This window comes from Bos mutus, chromosome 11, assembly GCF_027580195.1.
Source record: "Bos mutus isolate GX-2022 chromosome 11, NWIPB_WYAK_1.1, whole genome shotgun sequence".
In the NCBI taxonomy this organism is placed as follows: Eukaryota; Metazoa; Chordata; class Mammalia; order Artiodactyla; family Bovidae; genus Bos; species Bos mutus.
This window is the reverse complement of record NC_091627.1, coordinates 12,793,187-12,820,935: the sequence shown is the minus strand read 5'-3', so window position 1 is coordinate 12,820,935 and position 27,749 is coordinate 12,793,187. Positions and strand designations below refer to the sequence as shown.

At 39.6% G+C, this 27,749-nt stretch overlaps 1 protein-coding gene and 1 non-coding gene across 7 annotated transcripts in view; both read left to right on the top strand.

Moving 5' to 3' along the window:
• The window catches only part of RABGAP1 (RAB GTPase activating protein 1), a 169,233-nt gene that overhangs the window by 7,726 nt on the left and 133,758 nt on the right, over positions 1-27,749 (top strand). For 3 of the 6 annotated variants that reach the window (XM_070379024.1, XM_070379027.1, XM_070379025.1), the window contains one exon: positions 19,420-19,619. In XM_070379024.1, the coding sequence (XP_070235125.1) occupies positions 19,470-19,619 (150 nt within the window). In that variant the 5' untranslated portion in view covers positions 19,420-19,469. Of the gene's footprint in view, positions 1-1,028; positions 1,132-8,532; positions 8,674-19,419; positions 19,620-27,749 lie in introns of those variants that run through there. The other 3 variants (XM_070379023.1, XM_070379026.1, XM_070379028.1) reach the window with 3 other exon arrangements.
• On the top strand, positions 23,626-23,698 carry TRNAG-UCC (transfer RNA glycine (anticodon UCC)). The gene has a single exon. It is a non-coding gene; the product is annotated as a tRNA-Gly (tRNA).

Below are 27,749 nucleotides of genomic sequence, written 5' to 3'. Positions count from 1 at the left end.
TATAATAGACAAGTCACAAAGAGGACTGCAACAGAGCACAGCTTTTTTTTTTTTTTTTTTCTGTGTCTGGTTGATTTAGATGCACTATCCACAGGAAAACTTTGCGAATGACTCATTTAGCCGGAAAAGAGTATACACAATTTGAATCAAGAAAATGAGGGAGAGGCTTTAGAATTACTTCATAAACTGTCAAGACTTAATTAGCACTTTTAATAATCATTACTTTTGTTTACTACTACACTGTAAATTCACTCAGGAGAGGGACTTTCAACTTCATTCTGTTGCTGCTGTTCTATCACTTTTGTATGGCTTTTAAATAAAATCCCAGCCCTATCTTTGAGTAGTACTCTGGAACAACCTAGTTCATTTTGTTCTCTTTTGTGTGTTTCAGATGTCTCAGGGTAGTTGTGTTGTAGCCAGTCGCCCTTGATTTCAAAGTTAGAAAGTTTTGACTTCTACACGGAATCCTGTTCCTTAGGCTGGATTCCTTTACAAAATCAGAAAAAAAAAATTATCATTCTCAAGGTTTGTAGTAAAGCCAAGTGACATACCTGTAAAGGAACCTACCTGTCGACAATCCCTGCCACTGTCTGCGCCCTCAATAAAGGCCAGGTGTGTTGGGTTAACATCATTAAGTGCGACTTTAGAAACAGCTTTTAAACGTTAAAGGGGAGGAAGGGATTCCTTGCTCTAGCACCAGTGACTTTGAGGTTGGACCCACCTCAGGTGCAACAGGTACTACCCAGCCTGCTACCCCCGCCAATCCTGCTCCCAGTCCCTGATGCAGGCACAGAGCCACTGTTAGCCAAAGCGCGCACACACTAACCAGAGACGAGTGCAGCTCCCGGAGAGCAGACTCCGCGCAGGCGCAGAATACGGAGGCGGGCCAAAAGCCCAGGTGGGGTCCGCGGAAAGGAAGTACGCCCCCGCCGCCTGTCGTTGAGCCAATAGGGCGACTCGGCTTTGCCAAGGGCCTATGAAGCAGGGCAGGAGGCGGGACGGAGGACGGAAGGAGCGCTCTCACGTGAGTAGGGGGCGGGGAGGGCGGGGGCTGGGCGGCTGGGGAGGCCCAGGCGGCGGAGCCTCCGGGACGGCGAACGGCGGGCGGCGGAGGAGGAGACGGCGGGTCGGGTAGGGCCGCGTTTCCCCTCCTCCTCCTCCCACCCACCAAGCCCGGGGGGGATCTTCGGACGGTCCCTGCGGGGAGCCATGCCGTGTTCTTATCCCGCGGGGCTGGGCAGGCGAGACTGCGTTCAGCTCCCTCGACGAGCCGGGTTCTGAGGGGAGCAGTGATTGGGGGGAGGGGGAGCAGCGGCCCTGGGGGCGGGGGGAGGACGCATGCGCAAGCGGGAACGCTCGGACAGCCCCTGCCCAAACCGGTTCCCCCTGTCTGGGTGGGTGTATGCCTTCCCGGTGGTGCACTTGTGGCCGTCTCCCTCGCCCCCGCTGCAAAGCTGGTTTGTCTCTTGACTTTTTATGTTTGGAGAGAGGTCCTGTTTGAGAATTTGGCTGCTCCCTCAGCCTCAGTTTCTCCCCGTTGCTCGCTGGGCCTGTACCTGTGACTTAGGCTGGCTTCGGCCTCAAGCTAGCTTCCTGGGCTGCTCCTGATTTGAAAGGCTTGCTTTATTCTAGTGTCGGTGTTCCTTCTCGTGTTGGCCATTCCGTCTCATTTTCCCAGCTGCTATCTAAGTGTCCCCAGTAGCCCCGTCTTCCCAGATTCTTTTAAGTGTCTGCCCCCAGTACCTCGTTGTTGTATCGTGATTCCCAGCAGCCTAAAAAGCTTTAGGTGTTGAACCCGAGGATCACCCTAGACTTCCAGGAGTTCGCTGTCCATTGCCTGGTGGTACTTTGGTGTCCCTTCTCTTCTAACATTCGGTTTGTTATCTGCAACTGCCTTTACAGTCATCTCCATACTTACGGTTCCTTTATCTTGGAAGCAAAAGCCCTAGCAGACCATGCTGTTGGTACGCTATAAGTGCCCCATTAAATCGTCATCCGACTTGAAGAATTGGAGATCTTTTGAGGGTTTTTTGTTTGTTTGTTGTCGGGGGCGGGGGTGGGGAACAGGGTTTTACAATTCACTTGATATATTCATTCAAATAAACACCTGTATTCACATACGTGGGACTGGACTAGTAAGTCGCGAGTGTGTGTCTGTATCCCAGCTGCTTTGTTTAGGAGGGGAAAAAAAAACCGAAGAAAGTGAATTGAACTGAGTTTGTCACATTAAAACTGAGGTTTAGAAAGTTGAAAAACTTAGGTTCCAAAGGAGTGCACGTTTTCCTTTTTAAACGAAGGACCTGTTGGCCTTAATTCTAGCGTGTATAAGGTGCTATTTTAATGTATATTCAAGGTTTTATTTGAGTTTACTTATTAAAAATTGAAAATGAGTAAGGGACAGAGTTGTCTTCCTTTGTAGACCTCAGTTTCTATTAATAAAATTTGAGTCCACGATTGATTTGTATTTATTAATAATGGGTTCGGTACGTATTATCAATTCAACTTTGTCATTAAAGTTGAACTATTGCTATGTTATGGTACACAGTTCCTTTTCGTTTCAGGTTTATAACTTAGTTTACAGTTAACTAGCTCAGCTCATCGGTATTAAGGTATATATTTGGGTACTTATTAACTGCATACAGTTTGGCATTTTTTTGCATAATTTTCTTTTTACTTTTAAATAATGTTAAGTATAGTTGATTTTGGCATAGTGCTCTATTAGCAGTTTGCAAGTGCTTAACCTGGATACAATTGTAGTTTAGTAGGACTGTAAAAGTGAAGGCACTTGTTTCCTATCTCTTCTACTGCATATTGAAAGAAGTGTATTATGCACATTATCTACATAAGGGAACATGGTTTTTCATAAACATATCTCAAACCACACAGCCTTGATTCATTAAAGAAGTCGTTTTCTATTATGGAGTACGTTTCTAGCTAAACTTTACAGCCCAGATTCTTTTATTTAGAGAAGTCATTATCTTTTATTGAGCACATTTTCAGTTGAAGTGTTTCCAGCTGACATGAAGCCTACTTTGAAGGTCTCGCCATTTCACAGTGATTATTTTAACATGTGCCCTTTGAGTACCGGCTTCAGAAAATAGTTTAAGTCAGTTCTACTGTGGTGTGTCTTTATAGTTGCTGATGCGCTGAGTTTCTGACATGGGCTGCACAAGTGTTATCTTTGTAGTGTCAATATAATCAGATACTACACTTTTCAAGCATGTGAAATAAGTGTACGTAAAACTTAATCTTTCTTAGAGCTAAAACTCAAACATTAAAGAAGTACTAATTTAACCAGTGTTCATAAAGCAAGGTTTGGCATGCATTTGGGTGCTTTGTATGTAACTACCTTGTTTTATTGATTTTCCATAGTTAGATACTAAAAAAAGAAAATCCAAGGCTAAGGACTTGGCTATCCATGGGTATACCTGATAAAACATATAAATTTAACAGCTGTTTCTTTTTGCATAAATTACCTGGTCTCCCTTCCCAGTCTGTCCAGTTTTTTGTTGATCCTAAGATCCTTATTCTTCAGAAAACTTGTAATCCAAAACAATACTGGATAGACACTTAAACTTACATTATAACCACTCTTGTTGACCCCTAACTGCCTTGTTTTTCTCTTCATGTGTAAAGACTGACCAAATATGGCAGTTTGCAAGTCATCAACAGTTTAGTTTATAGAGTTTAGCTTGAAAGTTTTCTCTTGCCAGAACAACTGTGTTACTCTGAGGTAATCACCAGAACTTTTTGAAGGTTTTATATTTCTATCAAGTAGAGTTCTATAAGGCCTAACTTTTCCCCCAAATCCCTTTTTCTGTGATCATAAAATAGTATAAATAAAGCCCTAAACTTGTTTTTAAGTTCATGCTTCACATTGAATGGTATATATTACCTTGGATCTAAAACATTTGAAGTATATTTTCTCAGTTGTGTGGCCTGGTGCTGAATTTGGAGGTTTAGGCTTCTTTGGAGTTAATGCATGGCTGTTACCTATCTCCAGTTAGTTGCATCAGCTTTTATGTAATAAGTCCCAACTCCTTGTCATCTGTTAATCTTTGTGGCAATAATTTTTTTCTGCTTAATAAAATATGACATCTCTTAAGGTACATTAGCAAATTGCTTTCTGTGATAACTTTAATAAAATGTTATTAACCCTTAAAGCTTAACAATGTTTAAAATTTCTTTTCCTCATTTTCCCTTATTTATATACACTTTGGTAGTTATAATCAAGAATCTTTGGTTATCTTATTTTCCAGCTTCTGAGGGCGGCCCTTGTGTCAGAAAAAGGAATTGATGTACAGAATATTTATTTGGGAATGTATTTTAAATGTTGTCATGGGTATTAAGAGATAGTATTTAAGGCTAAATTGGATTAAATGTTGGGTGTTTGTATAACACTACTGCTAAGAACTATGAATTAATCATTTTAATATTTTTACTGTAGATTAATAAACTTTCTTATGCCCTTAAAATATGCTGATGAGCGGATTCCGGCAAGGTGAGAATAGAGATATGTCATGTAAATCTCTTTTGCTGTGATACATGATTTCCTCTGGTATACCTGCAAAAGAGAAATGGCTACATCTTTATCATAGTTACCTGTTGAATTCTCTGTGAATTGACGAAAAATCTGATTTTGTAACCTCAAAAGCTAATTCTTAGATTAAAAAAAACTGTTCCCTAACAGAAACATCTATTTGTTATTTTTACATTTTTGCTTTTTGGTTGTGAGGAAAGATCTTTTTAGACAGGTTTAAAAGCATCTGTGAGGAGGAGGAGAGAGGAAGGTTCAAGAGGGAGGGGACATATGTACTCTGTGGCTGATTCATGTTGATGTTTGGCAGAAACCAACAAAATTCTGTAAAGCAATTATCCTTCAATTAAAAAATAAAGTTAAACAGAACTTGTAAACTATCCCCTAATAAAGAGATAATATATATTAAATTAAAACAGAAATTTCTGACACTAAATTGAGTATGTGTGAATTCTTTTATTTTCTTACATGGTGCCTATTCCAGTGCTGTGAGTGAAAGTGCTCAGGAAATGTTTTTTGGTTGTCCACCGCCCCCATTCATCCCAGGGACGGCGGAGCCTGGTGGGCTGCTGTCTATGGGGTCACACAGAGTCGGACACGACTGAAGCAACTTAGCAGCAGCAGCAACCCCCCCCCCATTCAACACTCTTAACAAATGCCCCACCATCCTTGTATAAATATGGACTAGGGCACTCATACATCAAAAGATTCAGAAAACTTGTGTGTCTTCTGTTAAACATTCATGGTTTGTCTTCACACATTCCCCTGAAAATCAGAGGTCATGGAAAAGAGAAACCATTTTACTGCATTAATCTCAGGCTTTGGTCATCTAGCAAATGACTTGTTTGCTTGGCATTAAGTTCACCTGGTTTAAACATTTCAGATCCAAATATAGACAGATTGGTATTCTAAATGGAATAGATTGATCGTTTTCACTATGTGTGAGAAGGAACTATATTGAGTAATTTCCTAAAAACAGGAAAAGTCTTTAGAAAATCCTGTATTGCTTAAAAATATTAGCTTTTATTTACAGAACTGGTGTAAATTATATTATGCTTGGGAAATCCACTCCAGAAAAAGTAAATACAGTTCAGTTCGGTCACTCAGTAAGGTCCAACTTTGCGACTCCATGGACTGCAGCATGCCAGGCTTCCCTGCCCATCACCAACTCCCGGAGCTTGCTCAAATTCATGTCCCATCAAGTCGGTGATGCCGTCCAACCATCTTATCCTCTGTCATCACTTTCTCCTGCCTTCAGTCTTTCCAAGAATCAGGGTCTTTGCCAGTGAGTCAGTTCTTTGCATCTGTTGGCCAGAATACTGGAGTTTCAGCTTCAGCATCAGTCCTTCTAATGAATATTCAGGATTGATTTCCTTTAGGATTGACTGGTTTGATCTCCTTGCGTTCTAAGGGTCTCTCAAGAGTCTTCTCCAACACCACAGTTCAAAAGCATCTATTCTTTGGCACTCAGCTTTCTTTATAGTCCAACTCTCACATCCTTATATGACTACGTGACTACTGGAAAAACCATAGCTTTGACTAGACAGACGTTTGTCAGCAACATAATGTCTCTGCTTTTTAATATACTGTCTAGGTTGGTCATAGCTTTTCTTCGAAGACGCTTGTCTTTTAATTTCATGGCTGCAATCACCATCTGCAGTGATTTTGGAGCCCCAAAATATAAAGTCTGTCACTGTTTCCGTTGTTTCCGCATCTGTTTGCCATGAAGTGATGGGACCAGATGCCGTGATCTTAGTTTTTTGAATGTTGAGTTTTAAGCCAACTTTTTCACTCTCCTCTTTCAGTTTCATCAAGAGTCTCTTCGGTTCCTCTTTGCTTTCTGCCACAAGGGTGGTATCACCTGCGTATCTGAGGTTATTGATATTTCTTCCCACCATCTTGATTCCAGCTTGTGCTTCATCCAGCCTGCCATTTTGCATGATGTACTCTGAATATAAGTTAAATAACAGGGTGACAATATACAGCCTTGACGTACTCCTTCCCTGATTTGGAACCAGTCTATTGTTCCATGTTCGGTTCTAACTGTTGCTTCTTGACCTGCATACAGATTTCTCAGGAGGTAGATCAGATGGTCTGGTATTCCTGTCTCATTAAGAATTTTTCACAGTTTGCTGTGATCCACATAGTCAAAGGCTTTGGCGTAATCAATAAAGCAGAAGTAGATGTTTTTCTGAAATTCTCTTGCTTTTTCTATGATCCAAGGGGTGTTGGCAATTTGATCTCTGGTTCCTCTGCCTTTTCTAAATCCAGCTTGAACATCGGGAAGTTCATGCTTCATGTACTGTTGAAGCCTGGGTTGGAGAATTTTGAGCATTACTTTACTAGCGTGTGAGATGAGTGCAATTGTGTGATAGTTTGAATATTGTTTGTCATTGCCTTTCTTTGGGATTGGAATGAAAACTGACCTTTTCCAGTCCTGTGGCCACTGCTGAGTTTTCCAAATTTGCTGGCATGTTGAGTGCAGCACTTTCACAGCATCGTCTTTTAAGATTTGAAAGAGCTCAACTGAAATTCCATCACCTCCACTAGCTTTGTTCATAGAGATTCTTCTTAAGGGCCACTTGACTACATTCCAGGATGTCTGGCTCTAGGTGAGTGATCACACCATCATGATTATCTGGGTCGTGAAGATCTTTTTTGTATAGTTCTTCTGTGTATTCTTGTTACCTCTTAATATCTTGTGCATCTGTTAGGTCCATATCATTTCTATCCTTTATTGGGCCCATCTTTGCATGAAATGTTCCTTTGGTATCCCTAGTTTTCTTGAAGAGATCTCTAGTTTTTCCCATGCTATTGCTTTCCTCTGCTTCTTTGCATTGATCACTGAGGAAGGCTTTCTTATCTCTTTGCTATTCTTTGGAACTCTGCATTCAAATGGGTATATCTTTCCTTTTCTCCTTTGTCTTTAGCTTCTCTTCTTTTCTCGGCTGTTTCTAAGGCCTTCTCAGACAACCATTTTGCCATTTTGTGTTTCTTTTTTTTTTTGAGGATGGTCTTGATCACTGCCTCCTGAACAATGTCACGAACCTCCGTCCATAGTTCTTCAGGCACTCTATCAGATCTAATCCCTTAAATCTATTTGTCATTTCCACTGTGTAATCATAAGGGATTTGATTTAGGTCACACCTGAATGGTCTAGTGGTTTTCCCTGTTTTCTTCAATTTAAGTCTGAATTTGGCAGTAAGGAGTTCATGATCTGTGCCACAGTCAGCTCCTGGTCTTGTTTTTTCTGACTGTATAGAGCTTCTCCATCTTTGGCTACAAAGAATATAATCAATCTGATTTTGGTATTGACCATCTGGTGATGTCCATGTGTAGAGTCTTCTCTTGTGTTGTTGGAAGAGGGTGTTTGCTATGACCAGTGCATTACAAGCCAGTTCATGTAATTTCACTACTTATATGGATTACTTCGAGTAGTCGGATTTATAGAGACAGAAAGTAGAATGTTGGTTGCCTGGGGGAATAGGAATTGGAATTTAATAGGTACAGAGTCTCAGTTGGGAAAGATGGAAAAGTTCTAGGGATAGGTGGTGATGATGGTTGCACTAAATGTAAAAGTCTTTAGAAAATCCTGCATTGCTTAAAAATATTTGTTTTTATGTTTACAAAACTGGTGTGAGTTATATTATGCTTGAGAAATCCATTCCAGAAAAAGTAAATACAGGGATGCTTAAAAATGTGTACTACTGTTAGAAATATAATATGACCTTGTGAATGAGTAGTATGTTAATATTAACTAATTTTCCCTGTGTTCCCACAGTTGGATTTCTTTTGTGGTCATGGCATCCAAGTAACTTAAATATTTAGTCACAGAGGTATTGTGTTGAAGGGGCATAAAGCCAGCATTCCTAGAGTTCTGGAAAAAACTAGAGTGCTGGTTCCTAAAATAGCCATAGGAACATGGAAAAACCACTTATATGGTTTATTTTTTCAGGTGTCAACAGTGTTGTACTCGATAATCAACTCAGTTAAAGACTGTTTTATGTGCATTTCATCCCCACCTCTTTTTGTACCTTTCATTAAAATATCAAGATATAGAGGGGAGACTGTGAACTTTGGAATCAGAAAAAATACAGATATCCCAAGTCTCAAACTTACTTAATATATGACTGAAGGTAAGATACTTAATGATGCTGATTCTCAGTTTCTTTGTTTGTAAAAATGACACTTAAAATGCCTGCATCATGGATTAGGATTGGGAGGCACCTGATATTCCTGCCCCCCTTCCCTTTCCTGGATGTTCTCATTCACAAAAGAATTAAAAGGACTTGGCCCCCTCATTTTATGTGTTAAAAGAACTGGAGCTATCACATGGTCCAAGTCAAATCACAAAGGACTAAGGAGTTCAAATCCCAGTTGGTTTTTCAGTAGAACACCAGACTGTTAACTTTGAATAAAGTCTTATTAAAGCTCGATTTGTCAGTAAGAAAGGGAAAAGTATAGTACCTCTGAAATCATTAGCTGTGGTGTTTAGGCATTTTTCTGTATTGATTTTGTGAGTTTTATCCTAAAGGTCCATAAAGTTACATTTAGGCTTTTAGAACTTTTATTGACCAGTGAATGGATAAACAAAGGGTGGTATATTCATACCATGGGATGCTATCTGACCATAAAAAAGAAAGGAAATTCTGACAAATGCTGCAACATAGATAAGCTTAGGAAACATTATGCTAAGTGAAATAAATCAACCATAAAAATACAAATACCATATAATTTCACTGCTTACATGAAATACCTCGTAGTCAGATTCTTAGTGACGGAAAGTAGAATGTTGGTTGCCTGGGGGAATAGGAATTGGAATTTAATAGGTACAGAGTCTCAGTTGGGGAAGATGGAAAAGTTCTAGAGATAGGTTGTGGTGATGGTTGCACTAAATGTAAATATACTGAAAGCCATGAAACTATACACTTAAAAATGGCTAAAATGGTAATACTTATGTAGAAAGATTGAATTTTTTAAATTTTTATTTAAATTAAGAAAGCTTTTGACTGAGTTATATTTCTTTAAGGTATCCTTAATGGTTCATCTGAAATCAAGCTCGAAGAGTCACTTCATAGTTTAAAGAAGTTAATTGTGACAGACGTGATGGGTTAAAATTTGCCTAACAGTGACTTTTTTGTAAGCTGGTTTTTCTTGCCTATATGTGCTGTAGGCCCACGATGGTTAAGTTTCATTTTCTTTTTGGTTTTTAAAACTAAGCTAAAATTATTTGGAAGGCTTAAAGTAATAGGTTCTCTAAGCTCACTAAAATAATTCAAAGAATCAGTCACGAAATTCAAAAGTCAGACTTCAATAAAGACACCTCAATTGTTTAGCAATTAGTAGTGGTGGAACGGAATTTATTTTTCAAAGATGCGATGATTTTCCATGGAGTTTTGTTAGATTCATCCCACCCTTCCCAGGGATATGTTGTGAGAAGTTCATATGAAAACCAGTGCAGGGCAACAAACCTCAAATCCAGGAAAAAAGCTGAGATTAATATCATATGATTTTAAAATACAACTTCTTTGTAGTTGTTTAATTTTATTGAGCTACAAGCCCATAGGAATTGGCCTGCTAAGCATGTTTGGGACTTGACTCTCTTGCTGCTTTCTGACTTGTCCTTTACTGAACAGAGAGTAATCTTATCAGATCTGTGTTTTAGAAGAGTACAACTGGGAACAACATAGAAGATGGATTGGAATGGGTAGAGAATGGTGACAGAACACCAAGGAGGAGAGATGCATTCCTGAAAAGGACAGGCGCCTAGATCCCTGGGATTGGATCAAGTTCTACAGTTGTCTCTCTGAACTTAAGCATTATTGAGCCATTCTAAGCCTCAGTTTGTCGTATGAAGTTCATACCTATCTGGGAAGGGTAGTATGAAGATTAGTAACAATGCATGTAAAGCTTCTAAGTACTATGTGGGGCATACAATTGATACTTAGGAACTGGTAAGTAGTGTTCTTTAAATTCAGCAAGATTATTTAAGTATCGTCCGTGTGTGTGCATGCTAAGTCACTTCAGTTGTGTCCAACTCTTTGCAACCTGTGGTCTGTAGCCTTCTAGGCTGTTCTGTCCATGGGATTCTCCAGGCAAGAATACTGGAGTGGGTTGCCATGCCCTCCTCCAGGGAATCTTCCTGATCCAAAGATCGAACCTGTGGCTTCTGCATTGCAGGCTAATTCTTTTAACACTGAGCCACTGGGAAAGCCCAAGTATTGTCTTTAAGACTCCCTAAAGCTGTACTCATTTTTTTCACTGGTGGAGCAACAGAAATGATGGAGATTGGGAGGGAAGTGATGAGAGAATGTTTGGGTTCAGAGGGAATCCAAGATTTGGCTCAATGGTGTTTAACTGCTTTTCACGGTTGGAAACCTAAAAGAAGAGTTAGTCAGGCACAGTCAAAAGGTAGTTGTGGTTGTTGTTGGTTTTGTTTTGTTTTTTTTAGCCTCTATCCCAATCATTCATATCTGCACCCCCAGAAATGCTTGTAGTGTAGCATATTTGTCGTTCGTCCATCTCACAGTCTATAAACCCTGTTACTTAAACACTGAACAAGTATTAGCCATCCAGTCACATTTACTGAACACTGCCATAAGCAAGCATATGAAGATAATATAAGCAAACCCTTAAAGATCCCTGTCCAAAAGTAGTTAGTTCAAAGGGACTATGTGTGCTCATTGTATTCCCAGTGTTTACTGTGGTGGTTTATACTAAATAATTGTTTCCGAAATGAATGATCAATATAGGAGAAAAGAGGTATAACATTTTACTGTGTGATAAATGTAATTCTGTGATAGAATTAAAAAGCAAGCAAACAAAAAGCCTTAGGAGCCCTAGAGGGAAATAAGGATTATTTCAGAAAGGAAGAGGAGGTTAAATATTTGATTGTATCACTGCATTGCTTGTGGGGGAGTAGGACTAATTGGAGAAATGAAAACACACTCCAAGCTTAAGAAATGGCATGAGCAAAGGTTTGAAAGCATAAAAATGCATGGCATAATTGGAGTTCCCTGGTATGGTTTGATAGAGGGAGATCAGACTAGAATGAGAGATTGGCTCCAGATTTTTAAGAATTAATGATTTAAGGAATTTGGATTTTTCTGTTTTCAGTCAGGAGCAATCAAAGGAAGGGGTCGGATATGTGATCAAATCTGAATTTTAGAGATTAGCTATGAGGCCTTGATAATGACTAGAGAGAGTCTAGAAAGAGAGACTTATATTGTAGCAAAGTTGAAAGAGAATAAAATGCAAGAGAGTGACATGAAAGATGGCAAAGAAAGAGCAGATTTGGGATATGTTTTGGAACTAAAATCTATTAGAATTCCAAGGGAGAATGAGAAAAGGAGTCAGGGATTGCGGGAGCGGGGGGTACATTTCCATCTTGAATCAGTGGTTGTTAACCACTGATAAGGAAGCTATGAGGAAGAATATGCTTGTGTGAAGATGGGCTCTGCTTTGGATATATGGAGTCAATTTTGAGATGGGTATGGGATACGTGTAGCAGATCCCACCTGTGTATTCTCATAACACCATATGCATACCTATTACTATCAGATCAGATCAGTCGCTCAGTCGTGTCCGACTCTCTGCGACCCCGTGAATCGCAGCACGCCAGGCCTCCCTGTCCATCACCAATTCCCGGAGTTCACTCAGACTCACGTCCATCAAGTCAGCAATACGATCCAGCCATCTCATCCTCTGTCGTCCCCTTCTCCTCCTGCCCCCAATCCCTCCCAGCATCAGAGTCTTTTCCAAGGAGTCAACTCTTCGCATGAGGTGGCCAAAGTACTGGAGTTTCAGCTTTAGCATCATTCCTTCCAAAGAAATCCCAGGGCTGATCTCCTTCAGAATGGACTGGTTGGATCTCCTTGCAGTCCAAGGGACTCTCAAGAGTCTTCTCCAGAATAACAGTTCAAAAGCATCAATTCTTTGGTGCTCAGCCTTCTTCACAGTCCAACTCTCACATCCATACATGACCACAGGAAAAACCATAGCCTTGACTAGACGAACCTTTGTTGGCAAAGTAATGTCTCTGCTTTAGAATATGCTGTCTAGGTTGGTCATAACTTTCCTTCCAAGGAGTAAGCGTCTTTTAATTTCATGGCTGCAATCACCATCTGCAGTGATTTGGGAGCCCAGAAAAATAAAGTCTGACACTGTTTCCACTGTTTCCCCATCTATTTCCCATGAAGTGATGGGACCGGAAGCCATGATCTTCGTTTTCTGAATGTTGAGCTGTAAGCCAACTTTTTCACTCTCCACTTTCACTTTCATCAAGAGGCTTTTGAGTTCCTCTTCACTTTCTGCCATAAGGGTGGTGTCATCTGCATATCTGAGGTTATTGATATTTCTCCTGGCAATCTTGATTCCAGCTTGTGTTTCTTGCAGTCCAGCGTTTCTCATGATGTACTCTGCATAGAAGTTAAATAAGCAGGGTGACAATATACAGCCTTGACGAACTCCTTTTCCTATTTGGAACCTCTTACTATACCAAGCACTATATTGTAATTACTTGTTTGTTTGTCCATGTTCTCTACTATAAGCCTGTCAAGGGTAAAGAGTACCTTTCCTCACCATTACACTCTACCTAGTGCCTGGCACATAACAGATACTCAATACTGAATAGGTAAAAAAAAAAAAAAACACAGAACAAAACACAAGCGCCCACATTAAATTAGGGAGAAAAACAGGGCTACAGTATCATCAGCATACAAAAAAGTTACAACACAGGAGGTACTGAGATAGCTAGGGGCAGATATGGAAGGAGGAGGAGGACAGATGAATTTACAGTGGGCAGGGATTTTCCTGGTGGTCCAGCGGTGAAGACTCCACACCCCCGATCAATGCAGGGGTAGTGGGTTTGATCCCTGGTCAGGGAACTAGATCTGTACAGCCAAATTTTTCTTTAAAAAAATAAGGAGTGGGCAGAGAAAAGGGAACTTGAAGGAAATGATAAAAGGTGCTAGAGGTAGAAAATGGAAGCAAAAAGAGTTTCACAATAAGGAAATGATAAGCATTTTCATTTATTTTCAGCCAGTGGAAATAAGATGAGAACTGAAAAGAATTGTTTGAGTTTTTAAGTTTTGTATTGTTGATTTTTATTTGTTTATATATATGTATGTGTGTCTGTACACATACAGACACACACACATACATGTATTTTTCCTTTTTGAATGGATGCTCAGAGTGTTAAAAACACCCAACGTCACATAGACAAGGTTTGAATTCAGTTTTTAAAAGAAGAGGTTTAGTAAGGGTTGGTGAGAGTTACAGTAGCCAGATTTTGAGAGGGACTGCTCGGTGAGACAGAGAAGGCAGTGGTACCTCACTCCAGTACTCTTGCCTGGAAAATCCCATGGATGGAGGAGCCTGGTGGGCTACAGTCCATGGGGTCGCCAAGAGTCAGATATGACTGAGCCACTTTCACTTTCACTTTTAACTTTCATGCATTGGAGAAGGAAATGGCAACCCACTCCAGTGTTCTTGCCTGGAGAATCCCAGGGACGGGGGAGCCTGGTGGGCTGCCATCTGTGGGGTTGCACAGAGTCGGACACGACTGAAGTGACTTAGCAGCAGCAGTTTGGTGTGAGTGGGGAGTCCTATTGAAGTGGCTGCTGCTGGTAAGTCACTTCAGTCATGTCCGACTCTGTGTGACCCCATAAACAGCAGGCCACCAGGCTCCCCCGTCCCTGGGATTCTCCAGGCAAGAACACTGGAGTGGGTTGCCATTTCCTTCTCCAATGCATGAAAATTTAAAGTGAAGTCGCTCAGTCGTGTCTGACTCTTAGCGACCCCATGGACTGCAGCCTACCAGGCTCCTCCATCCATGGGATTTTCCAGGCGAGAGTACTGGAGTGGGGTGGAGGAGGAGTTAATACTCCTTCAGGAAGAATGTCAGGAAAACCAAGGAAATAAAGATGAACTGGAGTGCTTGGACTAGTGCCAGAAACAAGCACCTTTTACTTGTCTCAAGTATGTCAAGTTCAATTACAAGTATCACTCATCTCTCTTATCAGGTTCGGTGGGTCACTTATTGGGAGGTGATTTTTGCTCTACTAATTGCACATTAGCAAATCCATACCACTGTAAGTTCACTGTTTATGTTACTGCTCTGAATAATGTTAGAAAAATACAAATATCTGATGATACTCTGTCCCAAAGTTCAAGTTTTTAAAAAGTAAGCACTGCTTTTGAAGAACTATCAAAAGAGCTCTTATCATGGCTAGTTCTTTACCTTTTCACTCTCCTTTAACAGGTTTATAGTTTTAAGAGGAGATTGAGAATGAAAATGAATCTTTGTTCATTCAACAAGATTGAGGCACATTTTATACTACAATCTTTGCAAAAGTGTGTGGTTGAGCATAGAGTTGTCACTGTGGTACAGATGGGACTATAATATAACTGAGCCTTTGGTTTTGATGCATGAGGTTGCGTAATTAAAATTACTTATCATTTTAAGTTACTTGACTTATTAAAGGAGATAGAATGAAGCATCCCTGCACTAGTACTCACCAACCTGGCCCTGTCGGTAACTGGACGTGTTGTAGGGGTCTAGGCTCATCACTTATATAAAGGGAGACAAACTGAGTGCCTCCCAGATACAGAGTTGTTAGGATGATAAAATGAGATGAAGGTGTACATTTTAGTAATCTGTAAACTTTCACTTTTCACTTTCATGCATTGGAGAAGGAAATGGCAACCCACTCCAGTGTTCTTGCCTGGAGAATCCCAGGGACGGGGGAGCCTGGTGGGCTGCCGTCTGTGGGGTCGCACAGAGTCAGACAAGACTGAAGCAACTTAGCAGCAGCAGCAAAGTGTTAACACAGAGATACAAAGTATTCTTTTATGTTTACTTAAGTATAAAAAAGTTAGATACTGACCTAGTGGCTAAGATGGTAAAGAATGTGCCTGCAATGCAGGAGAGCCGGTTCAATTTCTGGGTTGGGAAGATCCCTTGGAGAAGGGAATGGCAACCCACTCCAGTATTCTTGCCTCTTGGGCTACAAGAGTCGGACACTACTGAGCGACTAAACACTTTCACTTTCAAATAAGACTGGAACTAGAAGTGTTACATATATTTTGTGCTAATATTGTTTCCTAAATTACCAAAATCTGTTGATATTTGTTAAAATTGGGAGTTGGTTTCACTCTCCGGTTAATGAAAGAGTGAAATGGAAAAGAACTGGCCATAATCAAGGCTCTTGACCATCCTTCAATAGCAGTTGGCTCTTGGATATACATATATCTATTTCTTAGTGTTTTTTAATTGGAAGATAATTGCTTTACAGTGTTGTCCTGGTTTCTGCTGTACAACATGAATCAGCTGGAAGTATGCATATATCCGCTCCTCCTTCAGCCTCTCTCCCACTCTGTCCCATCCCCTCATCCCAGCCCTTCTTGGTTGTCACAAAGCAGGAGTTGAGCTCCCGTGTTATACCAGCAGTTTCCCACTAGCTGCTTTACACGTGGTAGAGTATATATGTCAGTGCTACAGAGAGTAATTTTTATAATGACTCTGTGAGGTAGGTAGTACACCATTTTCATTTACGGAATCTGAGGCTTGGTATGACCAAGCTTACACTATTATTCAGTGGTAGAACCAGCATACTAACTTGTATTTTTTCCTAACTCTTAACTGTTTGCTTTACCATCATAAATAATGACTTCTGTTCTTCCTGTCAGTTATAAAAGCTGCTCTTGCCTTTTTCATTGGGTGACTCTTGTTATCTTACGTCTTTTATTTGCCATTTATCCTATTTCTTTAGTACACATTTGAGCACCTACTATGGCCAGTTATTCTTTCACTTGTTAGGGCTACCGCAGCTCATGAAACAGGCAGAAATCCCTGCCCTTATGCTTACATGATATTTAAAAACAAATTATGATGACAAGGTAAATGTGTCAAACAGTGATAGGTGGTATGGAGAAAAATAGGAAGAGGGATGGTAGTGTAGGGTGTTTATGGGGAGGAAATTTGTACTTTAGTGTCCATGAGAATTAGAGTAGGGGCTTCTTGTGGTAGCTGGTGTAAGAAGGGATGAAGAACAACAAAACTAGTTCTTATGGTCTCAAGACAGAGATTGTGAATACTCTAGAATTTTTCCAGGAGTATATGAAGTTCTGGGATACCTCTTTGTTGTGGAGACCAGGGGAGGGTGGGGTGATCTTATCTAGAATCCTTGGAGCTTGTGGACTGACTCTTCACTTCTACCCATGGAGGCTGGAGAAGGGGAGCCTTATTACATAACTCCTCCTGTACTGCTTAGTGTTTTGATAAATCTCATTTCTACTGAGTGATTCAGTTACTTTCAGGGCCAAAACAAACAGTAAAGTATCTTATAAAGTGTACTTTCCTGTCACTTCCTCAAAGAAAATAGGTTGAACTTGGAGCCTGCCAAATCTCAGTTCCGTAGTGTAGATACCAAAGTATTATTTTTGAGTCTAGAATATTGTAGAAAGTTGTTAATGTCTCCGAGATTATCGTTTTAGAAAACTTTTCCAGGCCCTCTGCTATCTTCGGAGAAGGCAGCGGCACCCCACTCCAGTAGTCTTGCCTGGAAAATCCCATGGACAGAGGAGCCTGGTAGGCTGCAGTCCATGGGGTCGCTAAGAGTCAGACACGACTGAGTGACTTCACTTTCACGCATTGGAGAAGGAAATGGCAACCCACTCCAGTGTTCTTGCCTGGAGAATCCCAGGGATGGGGGAACCTGGTGGGCTGCCATCTATGGGGTTGCACAAAGTCGGACTTGACTGAAGCGACTCAGCAGCAGCAGCAGCTGCTATCTTACTATTAGTAACATTTTTAAAAACATGGGAAAAAGACTAATTAAGCATGAAAACCTTACCTAAAGGACAAGTTCTAAAAAAGATGGAGATTCCTTTATCTGATGCTGAGTGTTGTGGAACAAGGCCCAGATGTGTCACATGGGAAAAGCATTGCCATCTAAATGAAAGCTTTTGACTTTGCTTCTAACCAGTTAAATTACAACCATTACCTTGAACAAATTATACCGTCTCTCTAAGCCTCAGTTTCCTAATCTGTGAAACAGATATGTGAGTATTAAGTTTGATGTTGAGGGAACTCAACATCAGATTTTAACACAGTATAATAGGTACTGTTAAAATGTAAAACTGCTGTGGGAACAGAAATGAGGCGGGCAGTGCTTTTGACTCTGGGGAGAGACTGGGCAGGCTTCTTGGAAAAGGAGGGTTATTAGGTCACGAATGATTATTTGGAGTTGACTGAGTACTGAAGCAAGGGAAGCACTTTAGGAAGAAGATCCTATGAGGGCAGACACCTCAAGGGATTAAAATATATATCCTCATCCAAGACATATCCTCCTTGACTATATTTCTTAATTCTTCAACATGTTTCCATAGTTTTCTTTACCCTAAATCAGTACCTATTAACTTGTTCAATATCCCTCTGTTCTCTACCAAATTATAAATTGCTTTTGGGAAAGAATCTAATTTTTCTTGTTTAGCATATTTTGTTATTTAGAAACTAGAAACTTGGGAAATATTCATTGCATGAATGAAGCAGGACTGCATTTTTAAAAGTTTTCAGACGTACATTTGAAGCATCTCTATGCTACACTATGCATTTAGATAAGGTCCTATGAAATGTAGAGCCTTTAAACAAGCAAATCAGCTTAAATAGAGAGCAGCAAGGAGTCCAGGGTTTGAGCTTTAATTAAACCCGATTAAATGACCCTACAACTCTTGGGGTTGCTATTTCATTATCTGTTTAACAGTTTTGATAACTGCTAAGTTTTTTTCCAACTATAGTATTCAGAGATTGTGTAGTTTTTGCTGCCAGGTGCTTAGCCAGATGTTAGCTTTTGAGGGAAAAATAGTGCTTGGCATATGGTGTATTGCTCAATAAATATGTGTTCAGTTAAAAATCCAAAACATAGATCTGGACCTCTTCTTTAATAAACAAATTCTCAGAATTTTTACCTCTGAGGTATATAAGATGAGCATACTGTGAGAGCAACTTTTTTAAAGAGTGAGTTTTGTTTATTGGCTAAAGCTGAGTGTGCTGCTGCATAGTGTTATATTATTTGTTCTGTGGTTGTTTTGGAGACCAAATGGGAACATTCCCACAAAATATGCAGAACCAGATTTTTAAATGACAGATGAGTTTGAATTTTATTCCATGAGTCAATAATTGAATGGATTTTCGTAAATGACACATTTTTTTCTGCTCCTTGCTGGAAATTTTTGGCCTGAAACTTCTTTATTGATAATGTTCATTTTGAGTTGGGTTCTAAGAAACTGTGGGATGGGATTATTGAGTTTTTAGTAGACCTCTGATTTCGTGCTACATACAGTATTTCCCTGCTCTAAAATTTATGCTTGCCCTGAATTTATTTTTCTTTGGGGTTAATATGAAATTTTGTTTCTTAAAACAGGTTGTTAGTACAAGTATCAGCAGTGTTAGGGAAAACCTTACTGTCCTGCATGCATGTTTATTGTCCTAAGTGCTTTCAATTTCATTTGTTTGTGCAGCTTTACAAAGAAAAGGATAGACAGTAAGTTTAGTACTTTTTATGTTCTCTAAAAAGAATAGAGTTACCAGAATGTCGAAGAAATCAGTGTAGATAGCCAGAGTTATTCTCAAGGAAATGTTTTTATTTGTTTATTTTTTTGAAATGTGATCTACCTTGGCCCTTATATATGGAATAAATTCCCTTATATATGGAATAAAAAAGGCTAACCTGTAAGTAGTGAAAGTCTTTGGAAAATATTTTGAAAGTTTGTTTTGTTTGTTTTAATTTAAGTTTTTCCGTATGTAATTTGTAAAACTTAGAACATAATTGAATATCTAGCAGACATTCTATATGAGTATCTTTATGGTTTTTGTTTTTCAGGCATTTTTAAAATATTTAATCATTCATGAGTTGAGCTTCATTCTTGAGTCATGGATGACAAGGCTTCTGTTGGAAAAATCAGTGTCTCCTCAGACTCTGTGTCTACTCTTAATAGTGAAGATTTTGTCTTGGTTTCCAGGCAAGGAGATGAGACACCATCTACAAATAATGGAAGTGATGATGAGAAAACAGGACTCAAGGTAATACTCCATAACCTAAGTTCCTTTTGCTTAGCCTTGCTAAGTCATTGCAAAACTTGGCCTTAATAGGAAGGTATATGGAGTGATAGTGAGAACATGGAAATAATATCTTTCTTTTAATGCTAAAGAGTTTTATTTACAAATATATCTGATTAGGGATTTTCAATTTGATTAGCTTCTAAATCTGTTATCTCTAACTGTGTGAAAACTACTGATCATAGTATAAGCATTTGTTATTTTAGTTTTGTTTTCGTGTTACCATTGAGTTAGAGGTGATTCTTTTGGGCCTTTTATATGTAGTGTAAAGGCAGTGGCAGGTCAGCACTGCTATTTATAAAAATAAGTTTTAGAATTACTAAAACAGGACTTAAAATTCCTGGCTTTTGGCCATTTCTGTTTGTTTTCTCAGCAAAATAGATCACTGTTACATCTTCTTCCATACTCTGTTACTGTTTCTGCTCTTTTTGGATATAAATAAAAACAGATTACCTGTTAATATCATTTAAAATGTAAGTAGCTTTAAAAATACTTTGATTTCTGTTTGTTTTTTATACCACAAGTATTTATTGAGTATTGACTTTGTGCCAAGTACTGTTCTAAATACTAGACATACAGTAGCAAATAAGACAGGCAAGGTCCTCTGCTCTCCTAGAGCTTTTAATCAAATGTGGGAAACAGACCTTAAGCAAATAGGAAAGTGAATGTTAAGTAAATTTAGGTGGTTTGAAGAAAATCAAAGCAGAATACATTGGTAAAGCGTGAGTGGCAGGTATACTATTTTAGAGAATGTCTTGAAATGACATTTGAGCTGAGATCTGAATGAAATGAGAAAGAACTTGTTCATGGAGAAATGTGAAGAAAGAGTTTTCTACAGGGAACAGAAAATAAAAAAGATCCTAAGGAAGACCACCCTTTTTAGGACAGAGTGAGTAAAGTAAATAAAAGTGCTAAAGTGTGAGATACATGTGTGTAGGAACTGGATCCTGTAGAACTTTGTAGAGCTTAGGAATTTGGACTGAGAGAGATAGCATGGATGGCGTGAGCTCTGGGCCCATTCCCCAGCGAAATTGGTAACACTTTTTTTTTTTTAATTAATGTCTGGAAATGTTCTAAAGGCCATGCAGCAATTAAACATTTATTCAAAGTGTTTTTACTAAACTTTGGGAAAGAATCTGTGGTATTTGAACCAAGACTTGTTTTTCCGTCTCCTCTCCTACCTGAGGGCTGCTCTGGTGGCTCAGATGGTAAAGAATCTGCCTGCAGTGCAGGAGACCCGAATTCAATTCCTGGGTCTGGAAGATCCTCTGGAGAAGGCATCGGCTACCCACTCTAATATTCTTGCCTGGATAATTCCACAGACAGAGAAGTCTGGTTGGCTACAGTCCATGGGCTTGCAAAGAGTCAGACAGGACTGAGCAACTAACACTTCTCCCAACTGAGCAAGATGGTAACTCCATTCTAGATTGGTACTATCAAGAAAATAGGGTTTCCTTTCCCCACAGTTCAAAGAGTCAGACACAACTGAGCGACTAACACTTCGCCCAACTGAGCAAGATGGTAACTCCATTCTAGATTGGTACTATCAAGAAAATAGGGTTTCCTTTCCCCACAGTTCCCCTGGAGTAGGGCTGTCTTCCAGAGAAGAGCAGTATGAGAGCATTCCTCATCCTGCCTCTATCTGCCTTTTGCTGGTCAAGTGTGGCTGAGTGGTAATGGCTGCCTTCTTTTGCCCACACCTTGCTTCTGGGATGAAAACTCTACTTAGGGCACAGTGCTGCTGAGAACACTGAGAGCCCAGTTGCCCTTAACCTGGCTCTGGCATGTAAGGTAGTGGTTCCATATAATGGAATAGTGGCAAGTTAAGAACACCAGAGACTACTGTACTACCTCCCACACCTACCAAATACTCATCCTTTGGAAATGGAGTGTTGCTCAGAAGTATGCCATTGTCCACACTCCCAAATTCATAGCTATAGCTCAGAGATTTTGCCTGCAATGAGGAATGGGCCACAGCACAGCTCGTAATCTCTGCCCAAAGGAGCTGACTTTGTTTACAACAGAGTGTAGAGAAGTTCAAGCCTAAGGGTACTCAAAAACAGTGGAGGTGGTAGTGAAAAGTAATTGGGAGGAGATTGTTAGATTAATTGGACATACAGTTTTAACTACAGGCTTGCTGGGAGGAGACCACCTATGATAGGGAGGGCCAGATCTCAACCACTGACCTCTAGAACTCTCCCATCAAAGTAACCTAATTTCATTGGTTTATTCTGTGGAGCAGTTTATTGCCTGAGAGGATTGTTGAGAATTATAGAGCAAATCAGCCACAGTTAGTGGAGCTTAATGTCTACATGCAGTCATAGAGACAGAGCATCTTACCAGAGCTGCTACCCCAGGATGAATGAGGGCAAATCACCCCAGAGGAGCAGCATCAAAGGTTTAACACCGTGGGAATTAGGGGAATAAAATTTACTAAAATAAGTCAGCCAGTCACTAAATAAACAAGCATAAAAAAAATAACAAGTCTTAGAGCATGGAAACCAGTACCAAGAACTGGAACAACATATTTTCTAGAATAATCTAGTTTCCAACACAGAATTGTGAGACATGCAAAGAAAATATTACCCATACATCACTTTTAAAAGGCAGAGTGACATGTTGGATCTAATATGCAAACTCTGAAAGTAGCCATTATTAGAATGTTCGATGAACATCCTAAGGAAACCATGCTTAAAGAAATAAAGTATGATGGCAATGGCAAATCAAATAGAAAATATCATGAAGAAGATAATAAATTACAAATTGAAAAGAACCAAATGGAAATTCTGAAATGGAAGAAAACAATAAGTGAAATGAAGACGTCACTAGAGAAGCCCAACGATAAATTTAAACTGGCAAAAGGAAGACTTAATGGAGAGAAATGTTATCAAAATGGCAGTACAAGAGTTTCTACCATCCTGCCCTCGAAGAACACCAGTGTAGACACTAACGGATGCACGTGCCTTCATGGACATTCAGGAATCCAAGGGAGAAGTTCCCACACATTGTTGGGGCAAAAGCATCCAAGATTGGACCCCCTGAAGTTGATGAACAGTTTGATTTTATGTGTCACTTCACCCCCACTTGGGTGGCACAGCTCAGTGCCAGCAGGTAGTCAGCTCATGATTTCTTCCATGGGGGAAAGTGAGAGTGTGTGATGGAGCACCTGACTTCCCTGGCTTTGTGAGACACACCGAAAAGGCCCATTTCTTTCTCACATCATCCAAAATACTCAGTCATAAACTATACAACCTGGGAATCGACAGCTGTACTAGAAGAACAGCAGCCAGGGTTGGGAATGGAGCATATCAAAGGGGCATGGATGCCACTAACTGCTTTGGGGACTCTATCAGGAGACCCACCCATGAGCCATGGGGGTTGACTCCTGTACAAGTTCTCCAACTGGCTCATGGGCACCGCTAAACTCCACACACCTCACTCAAACACGTCCTTACCCTGTGACTGCCTCCCTGAGCAGCCCTGAAGGCAAGAATGGTAAGTGTGAGTCTTTGCAAGTAGCTAGTGAGCACATGCCAAAAGTCAACCAGATTATGCAGGATTGGAAGAACCTACACACTGGAGCGTTCATCATCTTAGGGAAAACAAATGCAGTAGAGAGCATCAACAGACGGATCACACAGAAGAAAATACTGTGTAGTACAAGACAGATTGCTTGAAACTATCTGTCTGAAAACAGATAAAATGAAAACAGTGAGTGAAGAAAACCTGTGTGAAGTGTCGCATTATCACTAAAATCATCAACTTATGCATCACTGGAGTCTCAGAAGGACAAGAAAGGGAGAAATGTGCAGAAAGCTTCTTTAGAGACATAATGATTGAAAATTTCCAAAATTCGGGGAGAGGTTTGGATATCTGAATTCATGAAGTTTATAGGCTCCCCCCATATATCAACCCCAAGTGCCTCTCCAAGATACATTACAATAAGGCTTTAAAATTAAAGCCAGGGACTTCCTTGGTGGTCCAGCTGTTAGGATGCTGTTCTTCCAATGCAGGGGGCCTGGGTTCGATTCCTAGTCAGGGAACTAGACCTCACATGCTGCAACTAAAGATCCTTCATGCCACAACTAAGACCCTGTGTAACCAAATAAATATTTTTAAAAAGAAAAAAGTTTAAAGCAACTAGAAGAAAAAAAGCTTCTTGTATTATAAAGGAAATAGCCCAGCACCATCACCACCAATAAGGTTTTTAGCATATTTATCTGCAGAAACCTTGCAAGCTAGAAGAGAATGGGATGATACACTCAAGGAAATAAGCTGCCAACCAAGAATACTTTAGTTAACAAAACTGTCCTTCAGAAATAAAGGAAAGGTAATTCCCTAATGCTCTGGTGATTAGGATTTCATGCTTTCACTGTCCAGGGTGCAGATTCAGTCCCTAAGTTGGGGAGCTTCGATCGTGCAAGCCACATATCATGGCCAAAAAAAAAAAGAGGAGAAGGATGACAGGTTTCCCCCCTATCTGAAAGTAGGATGTTCCTATGAAACTTTGTAAGCTGAAATGGCATATAGAGAAGGCAATGGCACCCCACTCCAGTACTCTTGCCTGGAAAATCCCATGGACGGAGGAGCCTGGTATGCTGCAGTCCACGGGGTCGCTAAGAGTCGGACACAACTGAGCAACTTCACTTTCACTTTTCACGTTCATGCATTGGAGAAGGAAATGGCAACCCACTCCAGTGTTCCTGCCTGGAGAATCCCAGGGACGGGGGAGCCTGGTGGGCTGCCGTCTATGGGGTCACACAGAGTCGGACACGACTGAAGTTGACTTAGCATAGCATAGAGTATCCCCTGCTTTCTAAAAGTTTGTGTTTTACCACTTTTCTTATATAAAGGGTCTACACTAGTACAGTAGTTGCTTTTTTCATAAAAGCAAAAGTCATCTTCAGATTTCTTTCAGTTAGCAAAAACAGGTACTAATGTAGGCCTTCTAAGAAAGCAAAGTGGCATAATTCAAAGTTTTGGTAAGTAGGAGATACTTGTAATGGAGAGAGTTGATCATTATACCTTAATAAGGTGCTAAACGGAGTTCTTCAATCTGAAATGAAAGGACACTAGTTAGTAATATGAACATATAAAATACACTGGAAAAGGTAAGTATATGCTCAAAATCAGTATAGTCTTAATACTGTAATGTGGGGTGTTGATTAAGTAAATCTAGATTAAAAGTTAAAGGACAAAGGTATTAAAAATAGCTTAGCTACAATGAATACATAATGTAGAAATTTAAATTGTGCTATCAAAACCAATGTTTGGGGAAGTAAAAGGTAGAGCTTTGTATGGGATTGAAGTTAGGTTGTTGCCAATGTAAAATATAATTTTATATCCTGTAAAATGTTATATGTAAGTCTCATGGTAATTACAAATTAATAACCCACAATAAACACAAAAAAGATTAAAAGAAGGGATACCACTCTAGAAAGTATACCACTATAGAAAATCATGAATTCACAAGGGAAGATAACGAGAAGAAGAAAGGAATAAGGGACCTATAAAACAGCCAGAAAACAATAACATAATATTAGTAAGTTCTTATCTATCAGTAGTTATTTTAAATGCAAATGAATTAAATTCTCCAATCAAGTGACAATATCAGAATGTATTAAAAACAAGAAAAAGACCACACTGTATGCTACCTATAAGAGACTCATTTCAGCTTTAAGGACACACATAGACTTATCCATGTATCATGTAAAGAGATGAAAAGTTATTCCATGCAAATGGAAAGAAAAGCACCATTTCAAAACAAGTATATGTTAGGTCGCAAAACATACCTTAGCAAGATTAACAAGACTGAAATCATACCAGTTATCTTTTCTGACTACAGTGGTATACAATTAAAAAATCAACAAAATGGGGAAAACTTGAAAATCTACAAATATGTGGAAATTAAACAACATACTTCTAACCAACCAGGGGTTGGTCAGAAAATACATGCAACCACTCAAAAAATAAAAGGGAAATCAGAAAACATCATGAAAGAAACAAATATGAAAACACAACATATTCCACATTCCATGACTTTTGTGTGGAATCTAAAAAAGCCAAACTGTAGAAACTGAGTAAAATGGCTTTGCCCAGAGGTGGGCATTGGTGATGGAAGAAAAGGAGAATTTGGTCAGAGATTACAGACATCCTCCCCTCCATAAATAGAAGCACGAACTATATACTTCATTTATATATAATTTTTAAAAATGCAAAGCTAATCTTCAAAATAAAAAGTGGGACAGTGATTGCCTGGGGGAGGGACAATGAGACGGGGAAGAAGAGTAAGAACCCAAAGGTGCACCGCTACAGTGGTGTGCGTGCATGTGTGTGTATGTGTGTTTACACATACATATGCGTATATATATAATGTTAAAGGAGTGTCAGTGCTACATTAGGAAGTTATTGTCTAAATAAAACAGTAAAAGAATAAAGGAACAAAAAATATATGAGACAGATAAATAAAAAGTAAAGCAGCACACCTAAATTGAACTCTTATTAATTATATCAATAATAACATTAAATGTGAATGGATTAGCAATATGATCAAAAAGGAGGAATTGTCAGCATTGGATAAAACATCCTGGAGACCATCTTAGATTCAAAGATACAAATAGATTTAAATAGATGGGAAAAGTTGATGTTAACAGCAATCAAAGAAATGATTACAGTGATGTTAGGCAATATAGACTCTAAAACAATGTTACTAGAGATGAACACTTTATAATCTTATAAGGGTCAGTCCACCAGGAAGGTCTGACAATGTATACCCAATAAAGGAACTCCAAAATACATGAAAGCCTTGGATTTTACAGAGATGTGTTTTGGAACTGAGATTTCCTTTATAAAGCACCCTCAGGAGATACATCCTAAAAAGGATATTACTTGAAATATAGTTAACTGCTTACAGTCACAGGAAGAAAATAAGACACAGAAGCGTCTATGTCTTAACTGATTTGGAGGTGAGTCTTGTTGAGAATTTGTACCCATAGGCTAACCTTCATGTATATTTGGGGCTTGAATTTACACTACCTTCATGTTCCTAGGTTAAGAATTCCTTTTGGAAAAAAAAAAAAAAAAGAATTCCTTTTGGGCACCTGACAGGATCAATTGTAAAACTGTGGAGGGACTTGCTTACTACCCAGGCTGCATAGTATTCCCACAGATAACTATGATAAAGAATAGTGCACAATTCAGAATTTACAAAGGACAATTCATCACAAGCAAGAGTTAGCAAACCAAAACTGGCATTTGAATTATTACCTGTAACCTTAAGGTGGGCATGATTAAAATGACTAAACATTTAAAGAAAATTTTGGAAACATTGGAAAAGGACAAAATTACAAAAGATTTTAATATTCCAAGCAAACTAAAAATAGAACTTCTACAAATGAAAATTAGACTCAGTGAAATTAAAGGTGCAACAGATACGTTACCCACAAAATTCTGAGAAAATTACAGAAAATAGAATTGAAAGATGGCAAAATAAGAAAAAGCAATTAAGAAATATGGAGACTGGGATACGAAGGACCAGCAACTACCTAAGTGTTCCTTAAGAATAGAATGAGGGGGAAAAAAAAAAGAATGAGGGAGGGGAATTCCCTGGTGGTCCAGTGGTTAGGGCTGCACTTCCATTGCAGGGGTCATGGGTTCTTTTCCTGGTTAGGAAACTGAGATCCTGCACACTGTGCAGTGTGACCAAAAATAGAATGAGGGAAAGGAAATTAATGTAACAGTGGAATATTTTCCAAAAGTGATGATATATAAACTCTCAGCTTAGAAAATCAGAATGAATCCCAACCAGTATGACAGTGTTTGGCCACCTGATGCGAAGAGCTGACTCATTTATTTGAAAAGACCCTGATGCTGGGAAAGATTGAGGGCAGGAGGAGAAGGGGACGACAGAGGATGAGATGGTTGGATGGCATCGCCAACTCAATGGACGTGAGTTTGGGTAAACTCCGGGAGTGGGTGATGGTCAGGGAGGCCTGGCGTGCTGCAGTCCATGGGGTCGCAAAGAGTCGGACACGACTGAGCGACTGAACTGAACTGATAACAGTAAAACTGCAGAACATTAGAGCCGAAGAGTAG